This window comes from Aulonocara sp. 'chitande type north' Nkhata Bay, linkage group LG20 (assembly GCF_057382095.1).
Source record: "Aulonocara sp. 'chitande type north' Nkhata Bay isolate Kocher_YH1m ecotype deep benthic linkage group LG20, A_spYH_male_GT1.1, whole genome shotgun sequence".
Classification (NCBI taxonomy): domain Eukaryota; kingdom Metazoa; phylum Chordata; class Actinopteri; order Cichliformes; family Cichlidae; genus Aulonocara; species Aulonocara sp. 'chitande type north' Nkhata Bay.
Window position 1 is genome coordinate 476,594 of NC_141363.1, and position 25,949 is coordinate 502,542.

The 25,949-nt window shown below is 40.0% G+C and overlaps 4 protein-coding genes across 7 annotated transcripts in view; 3 read left to right on the top strand and 1 right to left on the bottom strand.

Moving 5' to 3' along the window:
* Positions 1 to 275: 275 nt before the first annotated feature.
* Positions 276 to 6,359, bottom strand: capza1b (capping actin protein of muscle Z-line subunit alpha 1b). Its single transcript, XM_086277853.1, has 10 exons — positions 6,229 to 6,359; positions 4,681 to 4,744; positions 4,495 to 4,546; positions 4,254 to 4,317; positions 3,766 to 3,972; positions 3,609 to 3,688; positions 3,311 to 3,389; positions 3,155 to 3,226; positions 2,987 to 3,049; positions 276 to 1,706 (listed from the first exon to the last, which is right to left on the bottom strand). The coding sequence occupies exons 1-10, from the start codon at positions 6,265 to 6,267 to the stop codon at positions 1,566 to 1,568; spliced, it is 861 nt and encodes a 286-aa protein (XP_086133979.1). The 5' UTR covers positions 6,268 to 6,359; the 3' UTR covers positions 276 to 1,565.
* Positions 6,360 to 6,635: 276 nt separating this feature from the next.
* Positions 6,636 to 14,474, top strand: LOC147304708 (acylamino-acid-releasing enzyme-like). Of its 2 annotated transcripts, XM_086278126.1 has the most exons (23): positions 6,636 to 6,848; positions 7,327 to 7,456; positions 7,547 to 7,673; positions 7,774 to 7,861; positions 8,065 to 8,140; positions 8,235 to 8,326; positions 8,709 to 8,783; positions 8,897 to 9,034; positions 9,171 to 9,262; positions 9,369 to 9,409; positions 9,589 to 9,710; positions 9,829 to 9,889; positions 9,979 to 10,076; positions 10,250 to 10,301; positions 10,431 to 10,519; positions 10,716 to 10,854; positions 11,167 to 11,250; positions 11,721 to 11,801; positions 12,392 to 12,480; positions 12,754 to 12,944; positions 13,507 to 13,609; positions 13,698 to 13,804; positions 13,920 to 14,474. In XM_086278126.1, the coding sequence occupies exons 1-23, from the start codon at positions 6,837 to 6,839 to the stop codon at positions 14,023 to 14,025; spliced, it is 2,193 nt and encodes a 730-aa protein (XP_086134252.1). In that variant the 5' UTR covers positions 6,636 to 6,836; the 3' UTR covers positions 14,026 to 14,474. The 2 variants fall into 2 exon arrangements, with proteins under 2 accessions (XP_086134252.1, XP_086134251.1); XM_086278125.1 differs by lacking the exon at positions 6,636 to 6,848 and having other exon boundaries at positions 7,154 to 7,456.
* A 270-nt stretch (positions 14,475 to 14,744) lies between these two features.
* On the top strand, positions 14,745 to 19,839 carry tlr9 (toll-like receptor 9). Its single transcript, XM_086277905.1, has 3 exons — positions 14,745 to 14,863; positions 15,559 to 18,567; positions 18,663 to 19,839. The coding sequence occupies exons 1-3, from the start codon at positions 14,843 to 14,845 to the stop codon at positions 18,867 to 18,869; spliced, it is 3,237 nt and encodes a 1,078-aa protein (XP_086134031.1). The 5' UTR covers positions 14,745 to 14,842; the 3' UTR covers positions 18,870 to 19,839.
* Positions 19,840 to 20,212: 373 nt separating this feature from the next.
* The window catches only part of LOC147304710 (ERC protein 2), a 161,827-nt gene continuing 156,090 nt past the window's right edge, over positions 20,213 to 25,949 (top strand). Inside the window, exons 1-2 of one of the 3 annotated variants that reach the window (XM_086276622.1) lie at positions 20,213 to 20,318; positions 22,209 to 23,344. In XM_086276622.1, coding sequence (XP_086132748.1) covers positions 22,481 to 23,344 — 864 coding nt within the window. In that variant the 5' untranslated portion in view covers positions 20,213 to 20,318; positions 22,209 to 22,480. Of the gene's footprint in view, positions 20,319 to 20,624; positions 20,777 to 22,208; positions 23,345 to 25,949 lie in introns of those variants that run through there. The other 2 variants (XM_086276624.1, XM_086276623.1) reach the window with 2 other exon arrangements.

Below are 25,949 nucleotides of genomic sequence, written 5' to 3' on the forward strand. Positions count from 1 at the left end.
TGACTTACTGTATGATCCTTGGCTTTAAAACCATTGATTCCTTCCAAGCAAATATTTTAGCCATTCTATTTGAATCTGTAGGCATACACTGCTGTCAGTGACCCTCACCTGTGTAAAGGATGACATGAAACCCTGCAACATTTTGTGCTTTTCCAATAAACTGTCCATGTCTTGAACGCCTAGAGTGTCTTTTAAAACAATGTCCGTTGTTTAAATCTTGATTGGAGTGCCATCTAACTTTTTGTATCAGGAGCAGAGAACGAAATAAAACTCTGTCACGTTCAATCTCTTTATTTGAACAGAATGGGGCAGTACAGTATTGACGTTCACTGATCGGCACACAGTTTTGTATTGTAAGGTTTAGATACAGCACATAATATAGCTAACAAGTAACTGATCTGGAGTCTGCCTACTCAGAAGTGATGCAAAACAGTATATGATGTGGCCTTACAGAAGTCATTTACAGTAAGATCGTGCCTCATGTGGCAGCTGCTCTGTCCACTTGGCGCCGGCCACTACACAAACAGTTTGTTGCAGTTAACAGAGCGATTTTCGAAGACTCCCAACAAAAACTTGTGTATTAAAATAGATATTTGCATACGTGGATGGGAAGATGGAGATCTTTACCATAGGAAAGAGATTTTGGCAAATAAATCTTGGTTAATGTGAGTATATAAGTTTTCCTCTATACAAAGGAAAAGCTGTACAGCAATGAGGGTGTTGCCAAAGTAAGAACAGAATGTATTGCAGATGCAGCGTCATAGAAGTTGCTCTAATTTCAGTCGTCATAGCTTGCATGGGTGGAGAGACCATACATCAGTGGATCACAACAGAAAACAACATTCCCTTGGCTGTAACACATACTGACAACCACATAGGTGCAGGAACAGAGCTATGCTAAGGATTGTGCCATTTTTAAATGTTTGCAACAGGAATAAATATGCTTCAGTTTTGTTTGCAGTGTGTAACTAAGCCCCATGTCCCTTCAAAAAGACTGCCAGCTTGGTATTGGACAGTCACGGCAGATAATGGCTACTCAATATTTTGATTTTACTCATGTACTCGAGTTCTAATTCATCGCACCACAATGACACAAAATCTCTTAAAAACAAACCCTGATAGGTGATGGTGTGCTTGATTTCTCTCATGAGCTGCTTTGTGCATCTGGGTTCCTTCTGTGTGTGCTGAGAACTGTAATAGTTCTACATCAGTTTTACTAAGAATAAGAATATATACACACAACTTCTCATACTAGCTTCTAAGAAGGTCTGTGATCCTTAGATGGCTGAGGAAATTTACTTAATGCTGCAGTCCTGAGCACAGCCCTGTCCAAACATACAACCATTTTCTCTAAACCATGATTATTTCCATAATTGAACATTCCTGCAAACAGACAGACATCTGTGCCTAACAGTCCAGACACCTTTAGTTATATTTTTTTTGTGTTTTCTTTTTTTCCTTGCCCCATATCGATATAGTTTTGCTTTGGTTAGTCCTTGCGCAGGTACAGGTGGGTTGTGGGCCAGCAGGAGCATGCATCTCCCTGGTCAGTCCCCGGCCTTGCTTTAAGCATTCTGCATCTCCTTGCCAATCTTGTAACTTAGAATCTTATTCCAATCAATCTTTGTGCGTGTGACAGGCAGCTGACGACGCAGAGCCTTAAAGGTCGTATCAGACATGGTCTGGTAGTTCTCACTGATAGCAGTCTGAGGGAGCAAAAGCAGAAGGGAAACAAACATCAGTTGTGTTTACATTATTGTATTTTGCACAACTCTGTTGCTTGTGAAGCTCGCACACAAGAATTTCACTCACATGTGCTGTACCAATTAGGGCTGCCACAAACGATTGTTTTGATAGTCGACTAGTCACCGATTATTTTTGCGATTAGTCGACTAATCAGATCATCATCCATTGGACGTACAGCGTACAGCTTATTGCACCAGCAGCATCTGGTCTTACATAACTATCATTAGCTTACAGCTTGAAGTGTTTGTGCTAACTAAAAATAAAGACAAGATGGTAGTTTATTAATTTTTAATGAAATTTGCAGATTGTTTCGGTGAAGTTTAATAAACTCCTTGCTTTCTAAAATATAACAGGACACCGGAGTATATTCTCCAGCGTCTCACACTTCTGACAATCAGCTGTCTGCTTGACAGTTTTAGCTGTGCAAAAACTATAACTTTAATCTCAGCCAAACCGATTTACTCAGGAACAAATAAAATACTAAAGAAAGCCAAACAATAACATTTTTAAGTTATCTAAGTGACTTATATATATGTTTAACCTGACTAGCGAAAGACGGCGGTGGGTTTGAAAACGATTTGCCGGGAGTCCGGTGTTCTCACGGCTCTAGTTAGCCTTGCCCCCGCCTAGCTAACGAGCTAGTGGGTAACAGACGTCTCCGAAAACGTCGGAGCGCTTTTGAAAATATGTGGTGTCTTGATAAACTGAGCAGATATTTGAGGTTTACACAGCTACATTCAAGCCTGAAAATATGTTAAACGTTTATTTTGTGCCCCAGAAAGAATAATAAGAGTAAAGTTAAAACTAACTAGCTGCCGCCATTGTTGACAACTGCGCTGGGCTGCGCTATGAATTCTGGGACACAGCTTCTTCTTCTTCGGGGTTTAACGGCAGCTGGCATCCTTGTACATGCAGTGCTGCCATCTTCTGTTTCAGTCCGTTATTACACTCTTAAATCCTACTACCGGTACTCATTCCTGCGTCCTTTGTGATCTTACAAAGCTTCAAACGATGCGTCGACTATTAAATTAGTCGTCGACGATTTTAATAGTCGACATAATCGTGACTAGTCGACTAATCGTGGCAGCCCTAGTACCAATGTACCTGCACATGTGATGTGACAATAAAAGTGATATGATTTGATTTGATGTTTTTCCTTTTTTAAAAATTCAAAATGTTACAGGTAACACTTATTTTTAAGGCAGTACATAAACCATGTAGTCAGCAAAAGCTAGCTCACCTGATAGTCATTTTCTGCATTCTCAATAATGTCAACAAATTCCTTAGCTGTCTGGATCTCATTCTGTCAAAAAAAAAGTGAGAGACATCTTTTGTCTTCACACAAAGCTGTCACAGTCAGACGACTACAGCGCACATTGTTGACACACAGACTAATATTTGTACTTACAGTCACTGGTATGGAGTCTTCTACCTCCTTGTGGCTAACCAGTTGCACATTCCCATCTTCATAATAGTGCACCTGCAATTTTAAAAAAAAAGTTCATTATCAAACCAATATTTTGCAACAATATTTCTCCTTATTTATGACAATGTGTACACTGACCTGGATTTTCAATACTCCTACCACCTGAGCAGTGGACTGACCAATGGTAAGCTTCCACTCTGACCTGCAGCGACCATTCCTTTGTCAGGGAAAATAAAAGAAGACTTGTGTTACAAACAGGATCATCAGGAAGCGAAAAGCACTGAATAAGTACCTAATATTCCCCCTTTACCCAGAAGACTATATTTCTAAGCATTTCTGTGACAGAGCCACATTATGAAAAATAAAATATTCTATTATATTTAGATATATTCACATATGCATTTTTTATCTGCTGTTTTCAGGATGTACACTATACCAAAAGTTTTTGGGTTGAAACTGATGTCCTTCAATGCAGGCTATGATCGTTTGCTGACCATCAACTGTTTTCCCATATACCTGCAACACATAGATGTTATGGGTAAACAGCAGGCAATGTTGTCTATAATGACCATATTGTTTTAAATGCACCTTACCGTACAGACTCCAGTAGGGTAGTGCTCTTTGACATAGGCACTAAGGGCAGTATCACAGGCATCTCTCCAACTTCTCAGGGCTGTCTCTCCTTCGTATGGCTGCACGTCGCTCACTTCTTTTCTTAGGTGGTCGAAACGGAACGATAAACAGTTGCGAGGATCGAGGAAATGTCCCTGACCCAAGTCACCATGCTCTGTGATCAGGACCTTAAATGAAGGAATAAGAAAGAGTGAATAACGCTGTTGCACGTATTTGCTCACCTAAAATGAAAACGACTGCACTTGAACCAAGATTTTCTTAGTTGCCTGGTTTTATATTTAGGGCTCATCAGAAAATTGTTTTAGGGCTGGAAATAAATGCACATCACACAGAAGTACTCAGATCTTTCTCATGATCAACTGATGAATCAAAACGTGATCAACTAACGCTTCAGGGGAGCCCAAAAAATGATCGATTGAAATGAATGATTTCAAAAGTCCCAACATACCGGCTCATCATATCCCTCTAACTTGGCAGGTGTAAATTGATCCATGTTGTACTGGGCAAAGGAGCTGGAGGAAGAAAATCGGCAGAAAAACAAAGTATATATTAATAATATGGCATCAAATGTATTTCAAAAAAGTGCCTTAAAGATATAAGGAATGACAAACATCTCTGAAATGAAAAATTTCCCATATGGAAACTTTTGTAACCCATTTCCTGAATATGCGTAACTAAGCAGCACTTACTGTGAAGCCCCCTCCCTAAGAAGATTGTCATTGCTGAGGAGAAGCCGCACATCTACAAAGAGTAAAATAAACCAACGTTTGGATAGATCTCTCAAGAGACAGAAAGTTATTCTTATTGTTCGAAGCAAAGTATAATACATAAGTCAGTAATATTATCAAAGACATCTTTCTACATCTGCTTCTTACCATTGAAGACTTCATTGAACTCTCCAGGGGGGGCATGTGTCACAAAGTTGGCGGCTATGCGGACCTGCAGACAAAAATTTAATGCCACCAATTAATTCAGCCATCAAAGTAATGAGGGCTTTTTCTGACTCAGACTGGGCCTTTGCAAGGTCCGTATACATGGTAATTCACATTACAGCATGTGATGTGGAATAGGCAATAAGCTTGTTGTATTTTTTAAGCAAAACAAAACATGATTTTCTCTCATTTATTGCCATTTTATAGACAAAAATATCTTATGTTTGAGTAAATGAAAACCTATTTTACACAGTTTAAAAAATATATAATAACATTTTATTTCATGGGAAAGGTAGGAGGGGATTTCTGCTGAGGTCTACTGGTTCACTGCAATCCCACATTTTCCTGTCATTACCCACTGGATCTTTAATCTCTCACCTCCCTGGTACAAAGTCTGTAATATCGGAACGACTGCCAAACCCAGACTTGTCAATGTCTGATTAGCCTGGCGTCTGTAACCCCCATGTTGTACTCATTCTGGCATTTATTAGACACTTTTGAAGGCAAATATTCTGTACAGTGACTTGGTTTCAATCTGTGGGGTAATTCCTAACATTCTTGTAGCTTTTGCCATTTTGGCTCAAGTAAGTAACCACATTTTAACAAATTTAACATTCCAATTAACAACCGGTTTTGTTACTGATTTTGAATTAGGTTGCTAGCTTTTCTTGTGAAAAAGTCAGTGTAACTTTAAAGCTCCCATGTCTTTTGCAACAGTCGAGACTTTAACCTAGCAGAGAGCAAGTTTTACTAAATAAAGGATAGACTGTCATTTGAAGTGGACACTGAATTTAAACACTGCTTGTCAGTTCCTCGTAAGCAAAATGTCATCCCGCCCTTTGTTTTCCTACCTGAATGGCAACAGATTGATGTTATCAGAAGAATGTTGTCGCCACTTTGTCTTCCTGTTCAGATGCCTTACCCTACAGCAGTTACCCTTTCCCAAAGAACGACAATGCTGAAATGCATGCCTCTAACTGGCGTTGCGAATAGTGACACCGTCAGGCTTCATCTTAACTCTAGGCACCTGAATCCTGATCTTAAGTCATGTGATGCAAACATAAGTATTTGAGCTGCAACTGAATCTGTTTGACCCAGAAATCGAAGGCAAAGTAATGGTAGCTGCTAATGTTAGCGAACGCTATAGGAGGAACACACAGCCCTCTCTGTGATTATCACTGGCATGGACATTGTCACACTAGTTGGAAACTAGTCGTGATACTTTTATTTTAATTAAATTTTTATTCTAAACATTTTTTCAGCACCAAAATGGTTAAACCCTCAATGAATGGATGTTTGCTTCTGTAGCTGCTAGCCAACTAACTAGCGTTGGCTAGTTAGCTCACGGTAGCTTAAAACAGAAGTTTATAATTTCTACATCAGAACAAAAACTACCATTCTCTTTCCAAATTTCACATAAATATATAACAGGTGAGCCCATTTATAAATGAGAAAAATGTTGCTGAGCAAAGAATTAAAGAGTCTCCAAACCTTCTCTTCATCTGACAGCGGCTCCTCAAAATCAGCCATCTTGGCTCTTTGTGACCCCACCTACCACAGCTGACTGACAAGACCAGAGCAGTAGCTGTCATGCACACAGGGATTAAATAAAAATACTACTCATAAAGTTATGTAATCACCTATTTTCCCCATATACGTTTCTCTCTTATCATATACAATTAGATAGTTAAGATATTTAATTTAACACTATGTAAAGTAGTGTAAAAGTAGTTTTAACAGTGCAAGTGGGCATCTAAAAAGTTCCTTACTTGCTGTGTGCTGCTTCCTGTTAAGTATCACAATAGCAATTGTTTTACAAAATAAAAGTATATGCTTAACACCTCTGTTTAGTGAACAGCGTTCTAAGTTGTCGGCAACACATTTTAGAGTGCTTTTATTCGTTTAAAATTAATATGTATTCATTAACTTAATAACGATGCTTTGATTCATTCAGAAACTGTTTATCAAGTATTTTATTTGATAAGGGGCAGCAGGAAGCGGTAACGGGTACTTTATGGCTCGCTTTGTAGTGGCGTTTTCATTCTTTGTGCCGCTAACTGGTTGATATTTACAGACTAGCGACACACACCGTTGCTATTATGGAGTCGCAGGTATGATTTAAGTGGAACTGACGGCTGACGTTAATTATGTGTGGATTTTGTGTTCAAAAATCTGTTACTAAATAGGTGCAAATGTGTTGCGGGCGGTAATTACGCTGTCACGATTTTTTTGTAATAACTGACTAACGTTAGCCAGCTTCCGAGTCAAGCTAGCAGTCGGACAGTGATTCAGTTGTTTTCTTCTGCAGGAAGTTCCTGGTCATGTGGATACTGTTAAATCGGACAAATGCTACTCGAAGCAAACAAACTGTTTTAATTGGTTTCTTTGTCGAAGGCATGGGTGTTGCTTTATTTTGACATATGTTTAACATCTGGTTTCCTTTTTTTTAGCGGTAAATAGTGAGTGATAGCCTACAAACTTTACCCTGATGGTTAGCCTCGTAGCAACAAGATGAACAGGGCATTGTTAGCTGTTGGACAGCTTCTGTCACTGAGACGTAATGTGAGTTTTTCTGCTGTGTGCTGTCAGGTGGTAACCAGTGCGAAGGAAATTGCCAAGCTCTATAAAGAGCTCAGCCTCTATCCATCTTTGACCAGAGCAGATGTGGGACCCGTAATCACTTCTCAGTATGGAGGCAAATACAGCAACATTTACACAGGTACACCTAATGTGCTGCACGTAACACGGTCAGATTTGCATGTAATGATGCACGTTAATTATATTTTTATGTGGTTATTTTCTTCTGCAGAATGGAACCAGCGGGATCTGGAGAGGAATGAGACTGTTAAGTTTTGCAGGCAGTACATTGTATTTCACGATGACAAGTCAGTGGTCTACTCTGGAGCCTCGGGAAACTGCACTGAGATCAAAGGAGAGTATGTATCACTTTCATATTTGATCTATTGTTTGGCTACAAATACTGTCATACTTTCTGAGCAGATACAACAATATATTCTCATTTGTGTCTCCTGTCAGGGTGCTAAGTAAGGATTCTCCTTCTGGTGAAATGAAGGCAGTTGTCAGAGAATGCACGGTTCAAGGGAAAGATAAACAGTTTCTGGAGGTGTGTGTCTGGCTCAGTGTCAGCACTGAGTTTCACACCTGCTCTTTATTTGTCTTTGTTCCACTTTAGCATTTTATTTCTCCTACTGTGTTAGTCTCTTATTTTCCATGGCAACACCATGGGAAACTGTGTGTTAGCTTACATTAGAAAAAATTGGACTTTAACTTGAATGTTCTTCTACTTACCTGCTTGTGGCCTTTCAGATCTGGAGTAAAAACATTAAGGTGAAGAGCATAGATCTGACAGCCTTAAAGAAGCATGGCAAAGTTTATGAAGATGGTAAGTCATCTTGTTGTAAAATCTTTGGTGCTTGTTGTTTTTCCTAAATATCTTAAATTTAAACTTTTGTGTGTGGGTTATTTTTCATCCTTAGACCAGTTTGGCTGCTTGGTTTGGTCTCACTCTGAGACCCACCTCTTATATGTGGCAGAAAGAAAAAGACCAACAGCAGAATCTTTCTTCCAGGTCTGTTTGTATTAAAACAAATTAAAAAGCATGAAATATATGTTGGATTCTGGAAAAATAAAAAAAATGAACTAATGACTTTGACATATTTGCACTCACACCAAAGAGATGAAAGTACTCTCAAAAGTCGTTGAATGTCATTGAAAGAAAGCTTACTTTTCAGTCATAAACAATATTGTAAACTTATTAAAAGATATGTCTTTTTCCTTGCTATTCAAAAGCAAAATCCCATAACAATACTGATTGTTATGCAGTTGCAGTGGAGTGTGTTTACTGTCTCCTCTCTAGAGAGTTAATTCACTGTATAATTGAATGTGAAACAACAGAAATGACTAGTAGTTAATAAGTATTAACCATTCTATGTTCCATATTCTCCTTATAGACTGAGTCTCCAGAGTTGTCTTCTATTGGAGATGAGGACGAGACCTTGAGAACTGAGAAAAAGGAGGCTGTAAAAGTGAATGGAGCTAATATTCCCGAAACTGAAAATATTTTCACAGTTCAAAGGTTTAATTCTGGTCTTAAGTTCTTTTCCTCGTTAGTTTAAATTTTCCCATCTTCTTCCTGCAGGGGGAGCAGTTTGTCTTCCATGAGGACTGGGGAGAGACTTTGGTTAGTAAGAGCTGTCCTGTGCTTTGTGTTTTGGACATCGAGGGAAGCAATGTTTCTGTGTTGGAAGGAGTGCCTGAAGATATCTCACCAGGGCAGGTTAGTGCAATAGTTTTTTTTCTTTTTTCCATTTGGTGTATGCTTTTCTTTAATGTTTACACTCTTCAAGTATCCTCATAATATTTTGTTCTTTCTCTCTTTTACTCTTGGTATCACACTTTTTCTGTATTTGCAGGCATTTTGGGCTCCAGGTGACACAGGTGTGGTTTTTGTAGGCTGGTGGCATGAGCCTTTCAGACTTGGCCTCAAGTACTGCCCCAACAGGAGGTGATGACAGTTTACAACGATCAAGTCAGACTGCACAGCTGATCAGTCATAAATACCCTCATAAGCTAATACTGTAAGTCGTTTATGTTTCATTTTTCTCTGTCAGGTCATCTTTGTTCTACGTGGACCTTACTGGTGGGAAATGTGGTGAGTGGATTTGTGTTATTTCTATCATTCAGACCTATTTTATGAACACAAGTTAAGTTGAAGTTATCATATCCAGTTAAGTAGAAATGCAGTTCCACTTATGTTTAATCTATTGTGTTATGGACCCAGCTGTAAAAGGTTGTTCATGTACATATGTATGTGTTTGTTGTGCCCATCAGAGCAGCTTTCATCAGGCACCAGCGCAGTGTGCTCTCCCAGGCTTAGCCCGGACCAGTGTCGAATTGTCTACCTAGAGTGTTCTGTCTATGGACCACACATGCAGTGCAACAGGCTGTGTATGGTAAAACTGAATCTGGCCTTTTTTCAACCAAATGTGCTAACTTTCCCTTCTTATGAAATTAGCTTTCCTTAAATTTCTGTTCATTGGCTTAGCTCTTGCTTTTCTCTTTTAATACTAGTATGACTGGTATACTAAGAAGACCTCGGTGGTGGTGGATGTCGTGAAGCGACCTGGAGAGGGTAAGGAATACATAGTGGTCACCATTTTTTTTCTGTATATAAAACTGCATATATTTATATTAAAAAATGATTAATGTTTGGCTGTGCAGATGGCTTTACCGGTATCTACAGTTGTCAGTTGTCCCCTCAGTGCTGGTCAGCTGATAGTCAGCGTGTTATTATTTCTTGCCCTCAGCGCAGCCTCAAGGTAAAGTTACTGTCTGGGAAATTTCTTGATATTGTGAGGGGAAAAAATACACATTAAGGGTTAATATCACCTTTTTCATATATATTTCAGTTATTTAACAGTTTGCAAATAATGAGAATTTTTCGTTTGTATGCAAAAAAAATGTTATTGTCATATGTTTTTGCTCTTTTTAGGATCTCTTGATGGTGGATATAAGCACAGGGAGCATCACCTCTCTGACTGCAAGTGAGTCACGAGATATACTTAGGGTTTTTAAGTATTTGGTTAGTTAGTTAATAATAACCTATATTGTTCTAGAACCACTTCAGTGTGTGTTTTAAGCTGTTTCTAATGGTGATCATTGTTTGCCTTTAGAGTCTGAGGTTGGTAACTGGTGTCTGCTGAACATAGAGAGAGATCTGATGGTGGTGAACTGCTCTTCTCCCAACAGCCCTCCAAATCTGGTAGGATCAGCATTTTATAACACACACACACACACACACACATATCTATCTATCTATCTATCTATCTATCTATCTATCTATCTATCTATCTATCTATATATCTATATATCTATATATATATATATATATATATATATAATTTTTGTGACACAGCTGGGGCTGCGTCACTTACATCAGTGCCATTTCTTTTGTACAGATGGTGGGTTTCCTCCCAAGCAGGGAGTCCGAGGAGGATGTTGTCTGGGTTACTCTGGAAGACTCTCCGACGTTGCCAGAAATCGATTGGAAGATTTTGACCTTCACCCCTCCTCCAGACCAAGACAACAGTCAATATCGTAAGATGGTTAATAGCATCTAATCTGAAGTCATTGGAGATCGTTTTAAATGTAGTATTTGTCCCTTTTTTTTTTTTTAATCTAATGAGCCAAACTCTTAAAGTTCAGTCGTTTTTTTTGGTAATCAGTATGCCAGCAGTGCAATTAGTTTCAATGTTGCTATGCTGGATAAAACTAGCTTGGGAATGCTTACTTTAAGTTGGTAAATATTTCTTGAATATTTATAATATTTGGGTTTACACCTCTAAAAACTGTTTTGTCTTTTTTATGTCAGAAAGGCTCACAAACTTCTCTTAAATCTTGCTATTCTAGCGGGCCTTGATTTTGATGCTCTGCTGATCAAACCAAAGGAGGTTAAGGATGGAGTGAAGCTGCCTCTTATCGTCATTCCTCATGGTTTGTTTCTTTAATTTTGATTTTTAAACCATTATTTGTTTTCAGTAGAGACAAAAATGGGAGTATTTATCAGTTGTTGTGCAATGTTTACTTAGAGAAATATACCAGAAAAGCAGAATCAATATTGTAAATGCTCTGTATTAATAACATACATGAAATACAGCTACATTTGAAAGTAATAACCCTGTGATACTAATCCATTTTGGATTTACTTTTAGGATTGAATCTGTTTTGGGATTTGTTTCCTTTCAGTCGAGAGCTATTGCTGATAAGATTGTGGTTGCTATGACGATAGTGCGCTATTCTGATACCCAAGAATAGTCTTTTATGACACAGCTTGTAGTCCATGCAGTAGTAATACTGTAAATACTGTAACTCTACATGCATATTACTTTCATGCCTCACTTGAACTATGGTTTCAAACACTCAGGCAATAGTTTTTAACACAAACTCAATATTTATCTCACTAGGTGGCCCTCACTCAGTGATAGTGGCTGAGTGGGGTCTTTCCGTTGCTGTGCTGTGCAAAATGGGCTTTGCTGTATTACTGGGTAAGTTCTTATAAGAATGTGAAGTAACTAGACCTGCTAAGAGAACAGTCGTCCCTAAATTACTTTAATTTAGACTATGAAAACATGAATGATTCTCTTTCTCTTTAATATTTGGACTGGGGCTTGGAACAGCAAATTCAGGGTTTTTCCTGGCTCAAAATGGGCACTTGTGGGGTGACTACACATGTAGCCATAATTGGTCACCATGTATATAAGGCAAAACATATGCATTAATGTACTTAACACAAGTCTAAGCAGTTGCCTCTTATTTTAGAGAATTTGATAAACCAAAAGTGATTTCATATGTTTATATTAAACTTAGTTCTGGTGATATATTTATAGATGGAAGGCCTCTTTGGTTGGCAATATAGTTTTTTCTATATTAGAAAAGTCTGTAATCTGGATTTTGTGTCCAGTCATTTCTGTAGTACTTCCACTTGCTACAAACAAAAATATCCAGCACTAATGGTTTTATTATTGCAAGATTAAAAAAATAACCATGTCACTTTACCATGTTACATTATTTACATATCACAGTTATTGTCAGTACATGGATATCCCAATACCCCTAGTGTGCTTTATACTTTCAGTGAACTATCGTGGCTCCATTGGATACGGCCAGGACAATATCCTCTCACTGCTGGGCAATGTTGGCAGCCAGGATGTCAAAGATGTTCAAGTAAGTGTCCATAACTCTCACAATATTTTTCATGTCATGGTTTTGAATATCTGTACATGCATCCAGTTGTTTGCTGCATGGTGATAGCTTTGTTTACATGACTGAGTTAATTGGTTTCGATATTTAGTGTTTGCGATACATTCTGTTTAAAGCTCATAACACCAGTTCAGTTTTCCCTCCTTTTGCCTTCTTCTCTCCTCCTACTTTTATTTTTGCTTGGTCCATGTGTCTTTGAAATGTTTTACATTTGTTCTCTGCTTTTGTCGCCACCAGTTTGCAGTTGAAAGTGTGCTGAAAAGTAACGACCTCGACGTGCAGAAAGTGGCAGTTTGTGGAGGCTCTCACGGGGGTTTCCTGGCCTGTCATCTGATCGGACAGTACCCAGAATTCTACAAGGCTTGTGTGGCTCGCAACCCTGTTATCAACTTGGCCTCCATGATTGGCAGCACAGACATACCAGACTGGTAGGTCTTGTCATGCATATTCTCACACTTTTGCCCACATTTGTTTATGCATATTTTTAGGGAACTCATACGCAACCGCATAACTGTGGCATTTTAGCAGCGACACTCCTTCTATTCAGTTACCACAGCTGGAAGTAAGAATGGGCAATAAAGCCAAAGACATTGAAAAATTACTGGGGACTGATCCTGTAATTGTAAATCCAATTAAATAAAAGTGCACTTATAGCAAATCTAATATCCTTTAACATATTGCAAACATGGAGCAAGAAAAAAAAGGGGGATCAGTATGTTTTCAAAGATCTCTCATATTAGTGTCACATGAAAATGCCAACAGCTTACATTACACTACTCTAACACAACAGAGGAAGTACTTTTGAACTTCCAGATCGGACATTTTTCACATCATGCCAAGATTAAAAATGACCATTAACAAAATATCGTTACAATTTATAGCTTGTAATGATATCAGCTCGGAGGGAAGTGTTCAAAATGTACACAAATACAAGAGGAACAGAAAATGGCGCAGTCAAGCAGTCAATTTGTGTTCCTTTTTTTTCTGCAGGTGCATGGTTGAGGCTGGCTATAACTACAGTACAGACTGTCTGCCTGACCCTGCTGTTTGGGAGCAGATGCTGAATAAGTCCCCTATTAGGCATGTTGCACAGGTATAACCTTGAAAATCTCTTGGGTTTGTGGATATGTCTTTGTAAGTGTTGTTGGACAATGAAGCATGAAAGGTGTTTTCTGATCTAGGTAAAGACGCCGGTACTGCTGACCATAGGAGAAGATGACAAGCGTGTACCTAACAAGCAAGGAGTCGAATATTACAAAGCACTCAAAGCAAAGCAGGTTCCAGTTCGGTAAGCGGCGTCCTGAGTAACGTGTTTTATTGCTTATGCCTGATATAGACGGGATAACTGGAGTCTTATTTTTGTCTGTTGTTCATTCAGTAATGCTCTGGTTTGTGTTGCTTAGGTTACTGTGGTACCCAGGGAACAACCACTCTCTTTCCAAGGTGGATGCTGAATCAGATGGCTTTATGAATATCGCTCTGTGGATAATTCAACACCTGAGTCTGTGATGATACATTTCAGATAAAAACACCGTATAGTGATTACGTTGCTGTTGCTGCCATGAAAGGATAGAATGACACTTTGTGTAAGGGATGTTACGTTCCTGTTTCAAGGACAGTGTGAAGTTCAAACTTAAGCCAAAGCATTAAAAGTGCTCTCCCACCAGAAGGCACTTTGTCTAAACTCTGCTTTACTTGTAATCTTTCTGTGGGTGTGGTGGTTTCCACTGGATGTCCAGTAAGTTTTAACAAAACACTTTTGATTGACAAACATTTTATTGATTGTTATTACTTTATGTAATCTTTACAATCCGTAAAGTCAAGGGCTTTACATCGTGTTGCTTTTGTTAAAGTCAAATCACTTTAGGCAACTTATTTCATATTCAGTCTTTTTAAATCGTGCCGTTTTGATTTCATTCACCTAATAAAGTAATTGTGAACTCACTGTGGTGTTTGAATTTTTACATGTTACTGATTGAGAGCATTCCTGAAACTAGTACTGAAATCGAATGTCATTTCTTTTTTTTAACAGAAGTTCTAGCTACTTGAGGAAGTCTTTCAATTTTTTTTCCCACCAATAGGAAACCCCCTATGAAGTGATAAAATGTGGCTATTGAATTGAGAAGTGATTCTCATGGGACAAATATTCTTTTGTGAAGTTTTTTTTTTTTGGGGGGGGGGGGTATCTCCCTTGTCAGTTTAAGAGGTCACATGGTTTGCATCAGACTGCTTTATACCTGACCACCTGCTTTCACTTCTGCATAATGAAAACTGCTTCTTGTGTGAGCACAGTCATCCTCTTATAACCTGTGCTCTTACGAGCACGATGCATACTTCACGCGCTGTGGTAAGTGACTTTTCATTATATTCTGTTTGAAAGTCATATTTCATTTTAGGAAGTCTGAACTCGCAGTGTAAACATTTACGTACATGTAAACCACCTGATAAGGCTCTATTAGATTTACGGTACTGTGTGTAAGTCTTGAGCCACCTCTTATTTTTTTAAAAGCGCGCTTGTACGAGTCAATCTTTTTTCTCTCACTCTGAACTCTCTTAGACAAGCTTTCTTGTCATTTCAGTGATTTTTAGCCCAGTTCTTGTGTGATCTGGCATACCTCAGCCTTTTCTCCCTGCTTTCCTAACTAAAGAATGGCTACTTGACACCCCCATATTTCTAAAGGGTATGACTTTCAGACACTGTACCACTTCTTCTTTTGTCCAGTTCCTTTAAATGTTTTAAGGACACACAGGGATAGGTCAGTTTTTTTACTTAATGGCTCTCAGAGAATCACCTCGTTGATGCAAAAATACTATTTTATACGCGTTTTCTTTGCCATGAAATTGGTTCTTTGTTAAGTTGTCAGTTATGAATCTGTTATTTCATTGTCCTTGGAAGCAAAATGTAAAGAAATGAGGGGTTGTCCAAGACTTTTGCACTGTACTGTAGGATGCAGGTGGTGTTAATATTTTATTATGTATATTATATGGTATCCTCAAACTTGTTGTAAGCAACTGAATTTAATTTTGTTGACTTTTTTTCAGGCTCTGGTAAAAAATATCCTCATCCTAAGCCAGCTTTTTCCACTGGTGAAGACCATAAATACAAAATTTTTACCATGTGACACCAATCTGAATGAAACTAAAGTTGACTGCAGTGACAGACCACTCAAGCACGTCCCCTTCATTAAGGCTACATCTGTAGCTTACATAGATTTAAGCCGGACTAAGATAAACCGAGTATGGCCGCATGCTTTCACAGGTGTCCCAAATCTGCATACTCTAAAGTTATCGGGCAACTGTCAGCCGGGCAGTCCGAGAGCTCTGGAAGACAGGTCTTGCAGAGTGAAAATCTCCAGGTATGCTTTCAAGCCCCTACTAACACTGAAACATCTGGATTTGTCAGGAAACAGTCTTGCCTACATACCATGGTTACCAGCGAGCCTGGAAGTTCTTCATCTAGAGAACAACCAGATCTTCAACATTATCTACCCTCTAAACACTCCACATCTCGAAAAGCTCTTCCTCAGCAAGAACTGCTTTTATGCAAACCCGTGCAACCAGTCCTTTTACATCAGTGAAAAGGTTTTCCAAGAGCTCCCCAAACTGAAAAACCTCACATTAGGGTATAATAATTTGACAGCTATCCCTAAAGGACTGCCACTCTCACTGGAGAGTCTGGATTTAAGAGAGAATACAATCACAGAAGTCTTAGAAAAAGCATTTTTCAAAATGACTGCCCTGGAGGACTTAAATTTGGAGTGGAATTGCCAACGTTGTGACCATGCTGCAAGGCCCTGCTTTCCATGCCCACATAATCAGTCTCTAAAGCTACATTCAAACTCCTTTTATTCTGAAAACAGCTCCATTACCATCCTAAGTTTGAGGGGAAACTCTCTGAAAACATTTCCAAAGGACCTTTTCAGACCATTGAAGAAACTGAAAATATTGGACCTCTCTGACAACCTCCTGGCACATGCTATGCAAAATGGGACCTTCTTTAAAGAGCTAACAGGGGTCAAGTGGCTGAGCCTTATCTATAACTATGAACCACTGAAGACTTTTCCAGAACTTAATCTTTCCCCATATTTTAACAACATGTCTGATCTGCAATATCTTCTTCTGAGTGGCAACTTTTTCCTAAAATTTTCTGGTGAAAGCGTTGAAGTCCTCTCCAAGTTAAAAAGTCTAAGAGTTATAGAGCTGAGAATGAATTTCATTAACACTTTTAATATGACATTTGTCAAACAGTTACCCTCTCTAACTTCTGTTGACCTCTCCCAGAACATGCTTAATTTCCTTGAGTGCAGCTCAATTTCACGACCTGGGACTGTGGATGTAAACCTGTATGCAGGCTCTCTTCATAATCAACCTCTCACTCTAATGGATAGAGACGTCACATCTAGAAACAGTGTATGGGAAACAGACCCATTAAATGCTTTGGAAATGTTAGAAGACAGTGTGACAAATATCCCAACACTATTGGGCTTCCAGCACCGAGCAGATGTTCTGGACAAAAGATTTCCAGTAATTACATCACTGTGGGACTTGAGAAATTTTCATTGCAAAAATAAGCTGACATTTGACCTGTCTCAGAATGATATCGTGTACCTTAACAAACATGTGGTTTCAGGCATGGAGAATGCCGTTTGTTTAGACCTTTCCTTCAATTACATGAACCAGGCACTGAGAGGTGGGGTGTTTGAAGGTATGACACATTTAGAGTTTCTTAATTTGTCTTACAATAGGCTTGATCTTTATTATAACGATGCTTTCAGGGAACTTAATTCATCTCTGAAGATATTAGATATCAGTAACAATGACTTTCATTTCAATATGAGGGGCATGGGCCATCGTTTTGAGTTCCTTGAAAATTTGAATCAATTGGAAGCTCTAAGTCTGGCAAACAATGCTATTGGGATGCGAATCAACCAAAGGCTGATCTGCAATTCTTTGAAGTACTTTGACTTCTCTGGAAATCACCTGAACATCATGTGGGACTCTGACAACAACAAGTACACTAATTTCTTCCAGAACCTGACAAATCTAACCTACCTGGACATCTCCAACAACCATTTAAAATCGCTCTCATCTGAAGTGCTGAGTAACCTCCCAAGTAGCCTTAGGGCTCTCATCGTCAGCAGCAATTCTCTAAACTATTTCCCATGGCTAAACATCTCTGCACTTACCAGTTTACATTACCTGAACCTGAATCACAACTTCCTTTACAAACTGCCAAATTATGCAGTAATATTTGGAGTCAATTTTACCTTCCTGGACCTCAGTCACAATCGGCTCAGTTATATTCCTGAAGATTTCTTTAATAACGCAAAGTCCCTAAAACATTTGTATCTCAGTCACAATCAGATCAAAGAGTTGAACCGGGAGCATCTTCCTGTCCTCTTTAAAAATGGCACTCGCCTTGAGAATCTCACCCTGCATGCCAACCCCTTCAAATGTGACTGCAATACCTCCTGGCTTGCTGACTTCTTGAGTACTACACCGGTACACATTCCTTATCTGACCACAGATGTACGGTGTGAATTCCCAGAGTCTCAGCAGGGTGAGAGCATACTGTCCATGGACCAGCGTTCTTGCCAGGACATATATGGTAGTGTAGCCTTTGTTGCCTGTTCATTTATGACTCTGGTGTTTACTGTTCTTCCTTTACTGAAGCACCTCTACGGCTGGGATATGTGGTATTGCCTGCAAGTGCTCTGGGCTGGACACAAAGGCTACTCCCAGATAGCTGGGACCGATTCGCATTATCAATATGATGCCTTTGTGGTGTTTGACACCAGTAACCAGGCTGTGAGGGACTGGGTTTACAACGAGTTAACTGTCAATCTGGAGAACTCTGGTCACAGGAGGTTTTGTCTATGCTTAGAAGAAAGGGACTGGATTCCTGGGCTGTCATGTATAGAGAATCTTCATAATGCAGTATACAGGAGTGTGAAAACCATTTTTGTGCTGTCCAGAGGTGTTAACGGAAATGTGAATGGTGTGATCCGCCAGGCCTTCTTCATGGTTCAACAGAGGCTTCTGGATGAGAAGGTAAAGTCGTAAAATCAGCCTGTATATTTTCACAAATTTTGTGGCTGTAACTTAACCCACAATCCTAAAATTATCCCTAATTCTGTCTCGAAAAGGTGGACGTAGCTGTGCTGGTTCTGATGGATAAGATTTTTCCCAAACTGAAGTACCTTCAGCTGAGAAAACGATTGTGCAGAAAGTCTGTGTTGTCATGGCCGCATCACCCATGTGCTCAACCCCTTTTCTGGAATCAAATGAGAATGGCGTTGTCATCAGATAACCTCAAATTTTATGACAACAACATGAGTGAAAGTTTTATATAACCTACTTTTACATGCTAGCAGAGACAATCATGATTTCAAAGATCTTCCTCCTTCATATCGCTAAATATTAACAAACTTGACCTTCCATTAACATGCTGTCACATACATTTGGTTGGTGTTATAATTTTATTAACTCTTCCATATATATGTTATACATATTGTTCTTATTCCTCTGTTGGTTTCTCTGGGACGTCATTTGTTGTTATTGTTATTATGATCATTTGGATGTATTAGCTTATATTTTCTTGATTTGTTTTATTTTCCTTTGCCGAATCCAGTGGTTTACAACACCTGTATTTGTATTTGCAGAAAATAATATCAGCTTTCCTTTCCGTTATATTTTGTCAGACGGAAGAACTTTTGATTGCGTTTATTTAGCATCTTAACCTGTAATTTACCCATTTTATTATATGTACTTTGCTCCACACGCTTAAAGTCATTCATTACTTTTTATGCAATCACGATGCGGGGGCGACACAATCCCATGGCATATCTGCTATAGGCTTGCGTGAATGCACACACTTTGGTGTACTGCTTATCAAATATAATATTTGTCTTCAGAGCACATTCACGTTTGGGTTGCAACATTAACTAAAGCAACGATATAAGAGAGCTTGACTTGATTTCCCTTGAGTGGCTTGATTTCATAAATACCAGCAACACTGAGCACTCCGCCGTCTACAGAATTTTACTTCTCTTCCGTTAAGTTAAGGGAGGAAATGAAACCAGCACTTGTTGCAGGTTACAGATCACTAAGGACTTCATTATCACCTACTTAAATGATCTATTTTTTCTGTTTGTTTAATGAGAAAACAAAATCATGTCATGTTTTCATCGTCTCTGTACTCTAGCTTGGCGGGATCTCTTTTCTGAGACCGAACCAGGACCAAATACAGTTATAGTTACTCACTGTAATTTCTGGTTTATGGTCTGTTGAATGCAAAATAGGATCGTGCCGAACAGCTGCACTTCCCCGATACACTTCAGAGAGCTCCTAACTGCACTGTCACAAGTCACCACATTTGTATTCCAGAATAGCCCGGTTTTACCCAATCACATGGTGTGATCTTAAATTATGTCTCTACATCTACTTCAAGCAAACTCACTTTTGTCTGTGTGGGCTCTTTTGTTTAAAAAACCCAACAATATTAAGTTCCAGCTGCTGTGTAGTAAAGGGAATTTCAGAGCTTTGGCTTTGCGTAATACCTTCCAAGTACCATTCCCAATTCATGATTCATAGGTATATGAAAAACAGGAAACCACCCAATCATGGCTCTTCGCGCTGCCCCACCACGGCTCTTCGTCGCGCACGCGCCAGCTGGGAGAGCGCGCCCACGCGGACCCGATGGCAGTACAGGTCATGAGCTGAGCTGCTGAGATCATGGAGCCTGCGCCGAGGTCGGACAGGGTACTGATGGGACTTTACAGTGATGGAGAGGTACCTGTACGGTAAGCTCGGGCAAACATTTGGGTGCGCACCTGGACTTTGTGGAATTATTAAAAAATAAATAATTCCAACATGAAAACATTATTTCAACAAATTAAACTGTGTGCTTTTAGTTTTAGCGGCAGATTAATTATTATGTAAGGTACGAGTCCGAACTCATGTAGCCGTGTGCATACGAGCAAGAAACTAATCCGTCATGCGGTGGTCATAGTAGAATTATGCTCCGTCTCTGTCGAGGCTGCCCAATCACATGCACAGCGACAGTTTTACTCGTGCCACGCATGGAATACGGTTAGGTCTGCTCGGTAGTTTTTCCATTGAGGTGGCAGGATGTTGAGCTCCAGGAAAAGCCTTCCAAAGGACTGTAAATTATCATCCGGAACAACCGATCTATGCCGTTGCAGTTTGGGCGGTGATTCGACTTTTCTCTTCGCAGCAACAGCTGGCTGCAAACTGAGAAGTAAGTGCAGCGGCTTGTGGACCGAAATGAAGTGAGGCGTTGTCTACTTTATTTCAGAATTCCGCTCTTCCTTCATCTGTCCTTTCTCATTCTGCCGCTATGGTTTGACGTGGGAGCGTGCAGCGGCGTAAACTTGGCGCGTCTCCATGAATATGGACCAGTGACTTGTGATACCTCCATCTTAATGCGAATAATGCAAAAGGGCAAAGCTTATAATAGTAGCTTACCAAGCTACCTTGAGTAGAATTTAGAATTGTTTAGAGCCTGTTTGTAATTTTATTATAATATCTAATTAATAGAATAACAATATTTACTAATTATTGGCCACATTCCTCCACTGATATACCAGAAGTACACACAAATGGGTACCACTGAAGGTTCATGACGCTAACTTCATTGTCTCCACAGTGGATAAGGGATTGACAGCTATGTTATGACTGACAAGAACACTTAGCCAATCGCTCAGTTGAATCCTGTGTAGTGAGTCCCAGCACCCAATCCTCATGGATTAGAGGAGGGATTATGATGTGGATTTGCCTCTGCAGATTTGCAGACAGGCCCCCATTGTGGACTAGGATGATGCTGGGGTGCACTTACTTTGATATGGATATAGTCTTAACATGTACTACGGTGTCTATTTCTCTCCAGTTTTAGCTGGAGCCTAAGGTACAGGTATGTTGACAGCCTAGCAAAGCATAATGACAAATTTGCAATTGCACCTGAGGGACAGTTGGTAAAAATTGTTGCAATTTCCTATGTTCACTGCAGATTACACAATTTTGTTTTCCCTGCAGGTTAGAATCCCAGCACTTTGCAATAACTAGAGTTAGTGCTGTCCATGGTGCTGAAATGGTCATACTGGTCCATCTTCCTTTTTTTTTAATATCCTTTCACCATCTACTGCGGTGACTGAGACTGTGGGAGGTTTTCTAAATATAATGAGCGAGAGTGTAGAAGTAGCCTGTAGTATACTGCACCACTAATGTGCAGTCTGCTTAGAGACATTTCTTTCCTGTCCTCACATTGTCACTCTCCCCTAATAAGGAAGAGCGAGGATTAGGGAGTACTTTAGCAATTGTAAGTCAAGTTGTAAAGCACTTTGGTCCGAACTCTTTTCCTGAAGAAGCACACTAATCCTGTACCTTTGTGTAAAAGGTTCTCTGGGGAATTAAATGTTTAATTTCTTTAAAATGTTCATTAAATAATTACCACAAACCATGAATTACATCAGCCTGGCTGTGACCAGAAGTACAGTTGACAGTATTGTTTGTTATATAGGTGTTGCTTCTAATGCTTGGTGTTGATTAGGTAGTTCTTGATTTAAATCATTGGTGTAATTTTATTTAGGTTGTACAGCTGCTTGTGTTGATGCAACCTTTAACTGCCAAATCAAATTGGTTTTAAATGATTTGTCTCACTTTCACCTTTTTAGAATCCATGATGTCCTGCACTGTAGCTGAAATTACAAGACCACTGACCTGTGTGTCTGGGAGACCTGCTGCCAACAGTGACTGCTGCTTTCCTCAAATAGGACTAAATAAAAGTCAGCCTCAAGCCCTAAACAATCAGTCATGGACAGGTGAAAACTGAGAGGCCAGTACGTGGCCTTTACTTACTCTGTTATCCACAAAGGACATGAGCATATTCTCAGCTTTAACAGTTTCTTTTCAGATGTTGTATTTTGCCATGTAAAAAAAAAAGAAGATGCCTTTAAATATTAGAGCCAAGCCCACACAGAGCAAGCTTTCTGCTGCTGCAAAAGGTAGTGGGCACACCGATGGCAACTCATCTCATTCACGTTTCTCAAGGTCCCCTAAACACGGGAAAGGCAAACAGGCTGTAAGCTCAGCACCAGGGGCCCGTTCAGGGTTAGAACCAGGCTCTGTGTCAGGAGGTGTGCCTGCAACACCATCTAAACTGACTGGGGGACAAGGGTCAGTGTCAAGGCCAGGTTCAAAAATCAAAGCTGAGCCAGAAGCAGGCAAAGGGTCAACGCGTGGTTCAGCGACAGCACCAGGGGGTAAAACCTTGTCTATGGAGAATATTCAGTCTTTGAGTGCTGCATATGCCACATCAGGTACTATGTATCCCAGTGAGCGGGAGTCCTTGGAACCCTCTGGTGGGTACCCCAAAGGCACCATGACACTAGGTAGAAGTACCAGCCGCTCCTCCTACACTGGCCGGACGACAGCTACCGGAAGCAGCCCAAACATCACATCTTCTGGGATGCATCACTTGTCAGATCCTTGTGGAGACCAGAGTTTTCTTTCTGGAGGGACTTCTAGTTTACGGCGGCAGTCTGGAAGACTCACACAGATAATGAATTCGACTGGACGTGGAGAGGTTTCCACATTTGATCTCCATTCTCAGCTGAGGGATCTGCAGAGAGAGAACAACAACCTGCGAAGAGAACTGGAAGGAGGTAGGGATGGAAGGACAGGCCCCAGCATGAACAGCGTCAACTTTTGGAGCCCAGATGTAAAGAGAGAAAAGGGCGTGAGGCGAGAGGAGGGAGCGAGGAGCTCCATTGTGAAAGACCAGCACAGGACAAACCAAGAAGATTTGCAGGTGAGCTTGTTTCAAAAATAGCTGCATAAATAAAACAGACATTTTCTCCACTAAACACAACACTGCGATACTATTACTTCACATTTAAGGTTCTCAGTGTAACACCCATAAAACTGTTGCTGTTATTGATGGTGAACGTCTGTCAGTCTTGCTTGTGGCTAGTGTTAGCACTTGCCAAATCAGCAATGAGACATACATGACGCAGGTCTACACTGACATGTTGGCTAATTGCCCCTGCCTTCCATCGCCCACAGCTCGTACTGCAGAAAGCAATTTTTACTTAAATCTTTGGTTTGTACTGTTACATGATTCAGTATTGGCTAAATTCAACACTGTTTAGCATATTATATAAGCTTGGGTCATATTAGCTGCTGAAGTCATTTGGCAAGATAGGAAACTAGCATTTTATAATTTGTTAGCTGTAATGCAGGGGTGTCAAACTCAAATCCTAAGTGGGCTGGATCGCTAAATGTCAGGCCAGGTCAGATTTGACCCTTTGTCAGGTCATTTAGCTGTAACGTTAGCAGGGTGACAAGCACAGGTTAGCCAGCTAGCTTTAACTTAACTGCATGAATCTGTAATGCTAAGTTTGTAGCATGACCTTATTTAAGCCACAAAACCAGACAGGGGTCCCATGAATTAAATGCCATGCCTCAGTCACATCCTCTTTTGGCCAAGGTTACTCGAGCTTTCTTATTAGGTAATCATTTAACACTGGCTGACCTGCTAACATGGATTAATTACTAGCTATGTTACAGTGGTCCAAAATCTCGCTGACAGAGGTGACTCAGAAAGTCTGGTAAGGTTGTATGTTTGAAATGAAGTTACAAACTGTTCAGACATTGGCATTAAAAAGCATTAAAAAGTCAGTCAACAGAAGCCTGCAAATATCTGTTACAGTAAATGCTGCATTTTTGATTTTACTGAGGTCTTAGTTCTTTAAAATGACACTCTTTAAAAAAGCCTGAATGGAGTGTCTGCTCGCACACTCCATTCAGGCTCTTTGTGCTGACCCACCCATTTCCTCTGCATATCATGCCCCTCACTTCACTTCATACCTTTTGTTTCTGACTTCAAGGTTGCACTGAAAGGCGTCTGTGCGGTTCATTTATAATGATGTTTGCGAGGCTCCCTGTGTTACCATGGGAACGTGCACTAGTGGCATCCACTCCAAGTTTCTAAAAACCCTCACATCTACTCCTGAAGAGACAGTGACTAGTCCTGTCCTGTGTCACCTGTCCCTGGAGTGTGGTCCATTCAGTTCGAGGCATTATCCATTTGTCTGCCTCACTGAACAGCTACTGGATCGTATCTATTATCCCTTCATCTGAATTCTTTGTGTTTTTCATCCTGACAGTATCTCCATTTGCTTTTTAAGCTTTTTTTCCCTTCACGTGTCTGTTTTTCTGATGGAAACACCTTAAAAGTCGTTGTATACAACATGAAACTCATCTAGAGTCTCTCACGCTAAGAAATCGCTGTAGCAACTCCACTCCCAGATTTTTGTATTGTTCTTTGAACCAAGCATGCAAAAACCTTGATCATATCTTCCAAGTCTCCCATCTGACTCCTCCTTCTTGTAACCAAGGAGCCACCTCTGCATTCATATTTATAGCTTTTTTCATCGCACATTGTCACAGAGTGTGAGGACACTGTGACACATACACGCACACCTACACACGCATACACACATTCTTCTCATTTCGAAAGCAGCAAACTTTATAAAATAAAGCAGACTGTGTTATTTGCACAAGTCACGCTGCAGCACCCTGCCCTCAAGTGAAGCTCGTAGAAGTTAATATAAAGAAAATGCTCATTAGCTGTTTGCTGGAGCAAACCTTTGGGCTTGATCACGCCCTGATTTTTAATTTGTACAGTATTTTTCTCGTGAGCGCAATAATAACTTTAAAAAACCTGTCGCCTTGTTCTGTCTTACTCTTACTTGCGCTGTCCCCGAGCAGCTACTGATGCACACACCTAGTTAAGCTTTACCTCATCACAGTTTTCAGTCCTGACTAGTTGTGAAATTCCTCTTTTTTGTCTCTCCCTCTTGACCTTTACTATAACTCATAAGGCTCACAGCCCACATAAAATATAACATGTAAAATCTGAAAAAGACTTCTTTTAAAAAACCCTGCTTTTAATTCAATTCAATTCAATTCAATTCAATTTTATTTATATAGCGCCAAATCACAACAAAAGTCGCCTCAAGGCGCTTCATAGATACAGAGAAAAACCCAACAATCATATGACCCCCTATGAGCAAGCACTTTGGCGACAGTGGGAAGGAAAAACTCCCTTTTAACAGGAAGAAACCTCCGGCAGAACCAGGCTCAGGGAGGGGCGGCCATCTGCTGCGACCGGTTGGGGTGAGAGAAGGAAGACAGGATAAAGACATGCTGTGGAAGAGAGACAGAGGTTAATAACAGATATGATTCAATGCAGAGAGGTCTATTAATACATAGTGAGTGAGAAAGGTGACTTTTTAGAGAAAAAAGCAGCTGTATCACAGGGAAGATGTTATTCTTAAGCTTGCTAATCTCCCGTATTGCCTCCGTCTCCCCTCCCTTCTTTCAGCCTGTCACTTTCCACCTCTTTTTTTCTT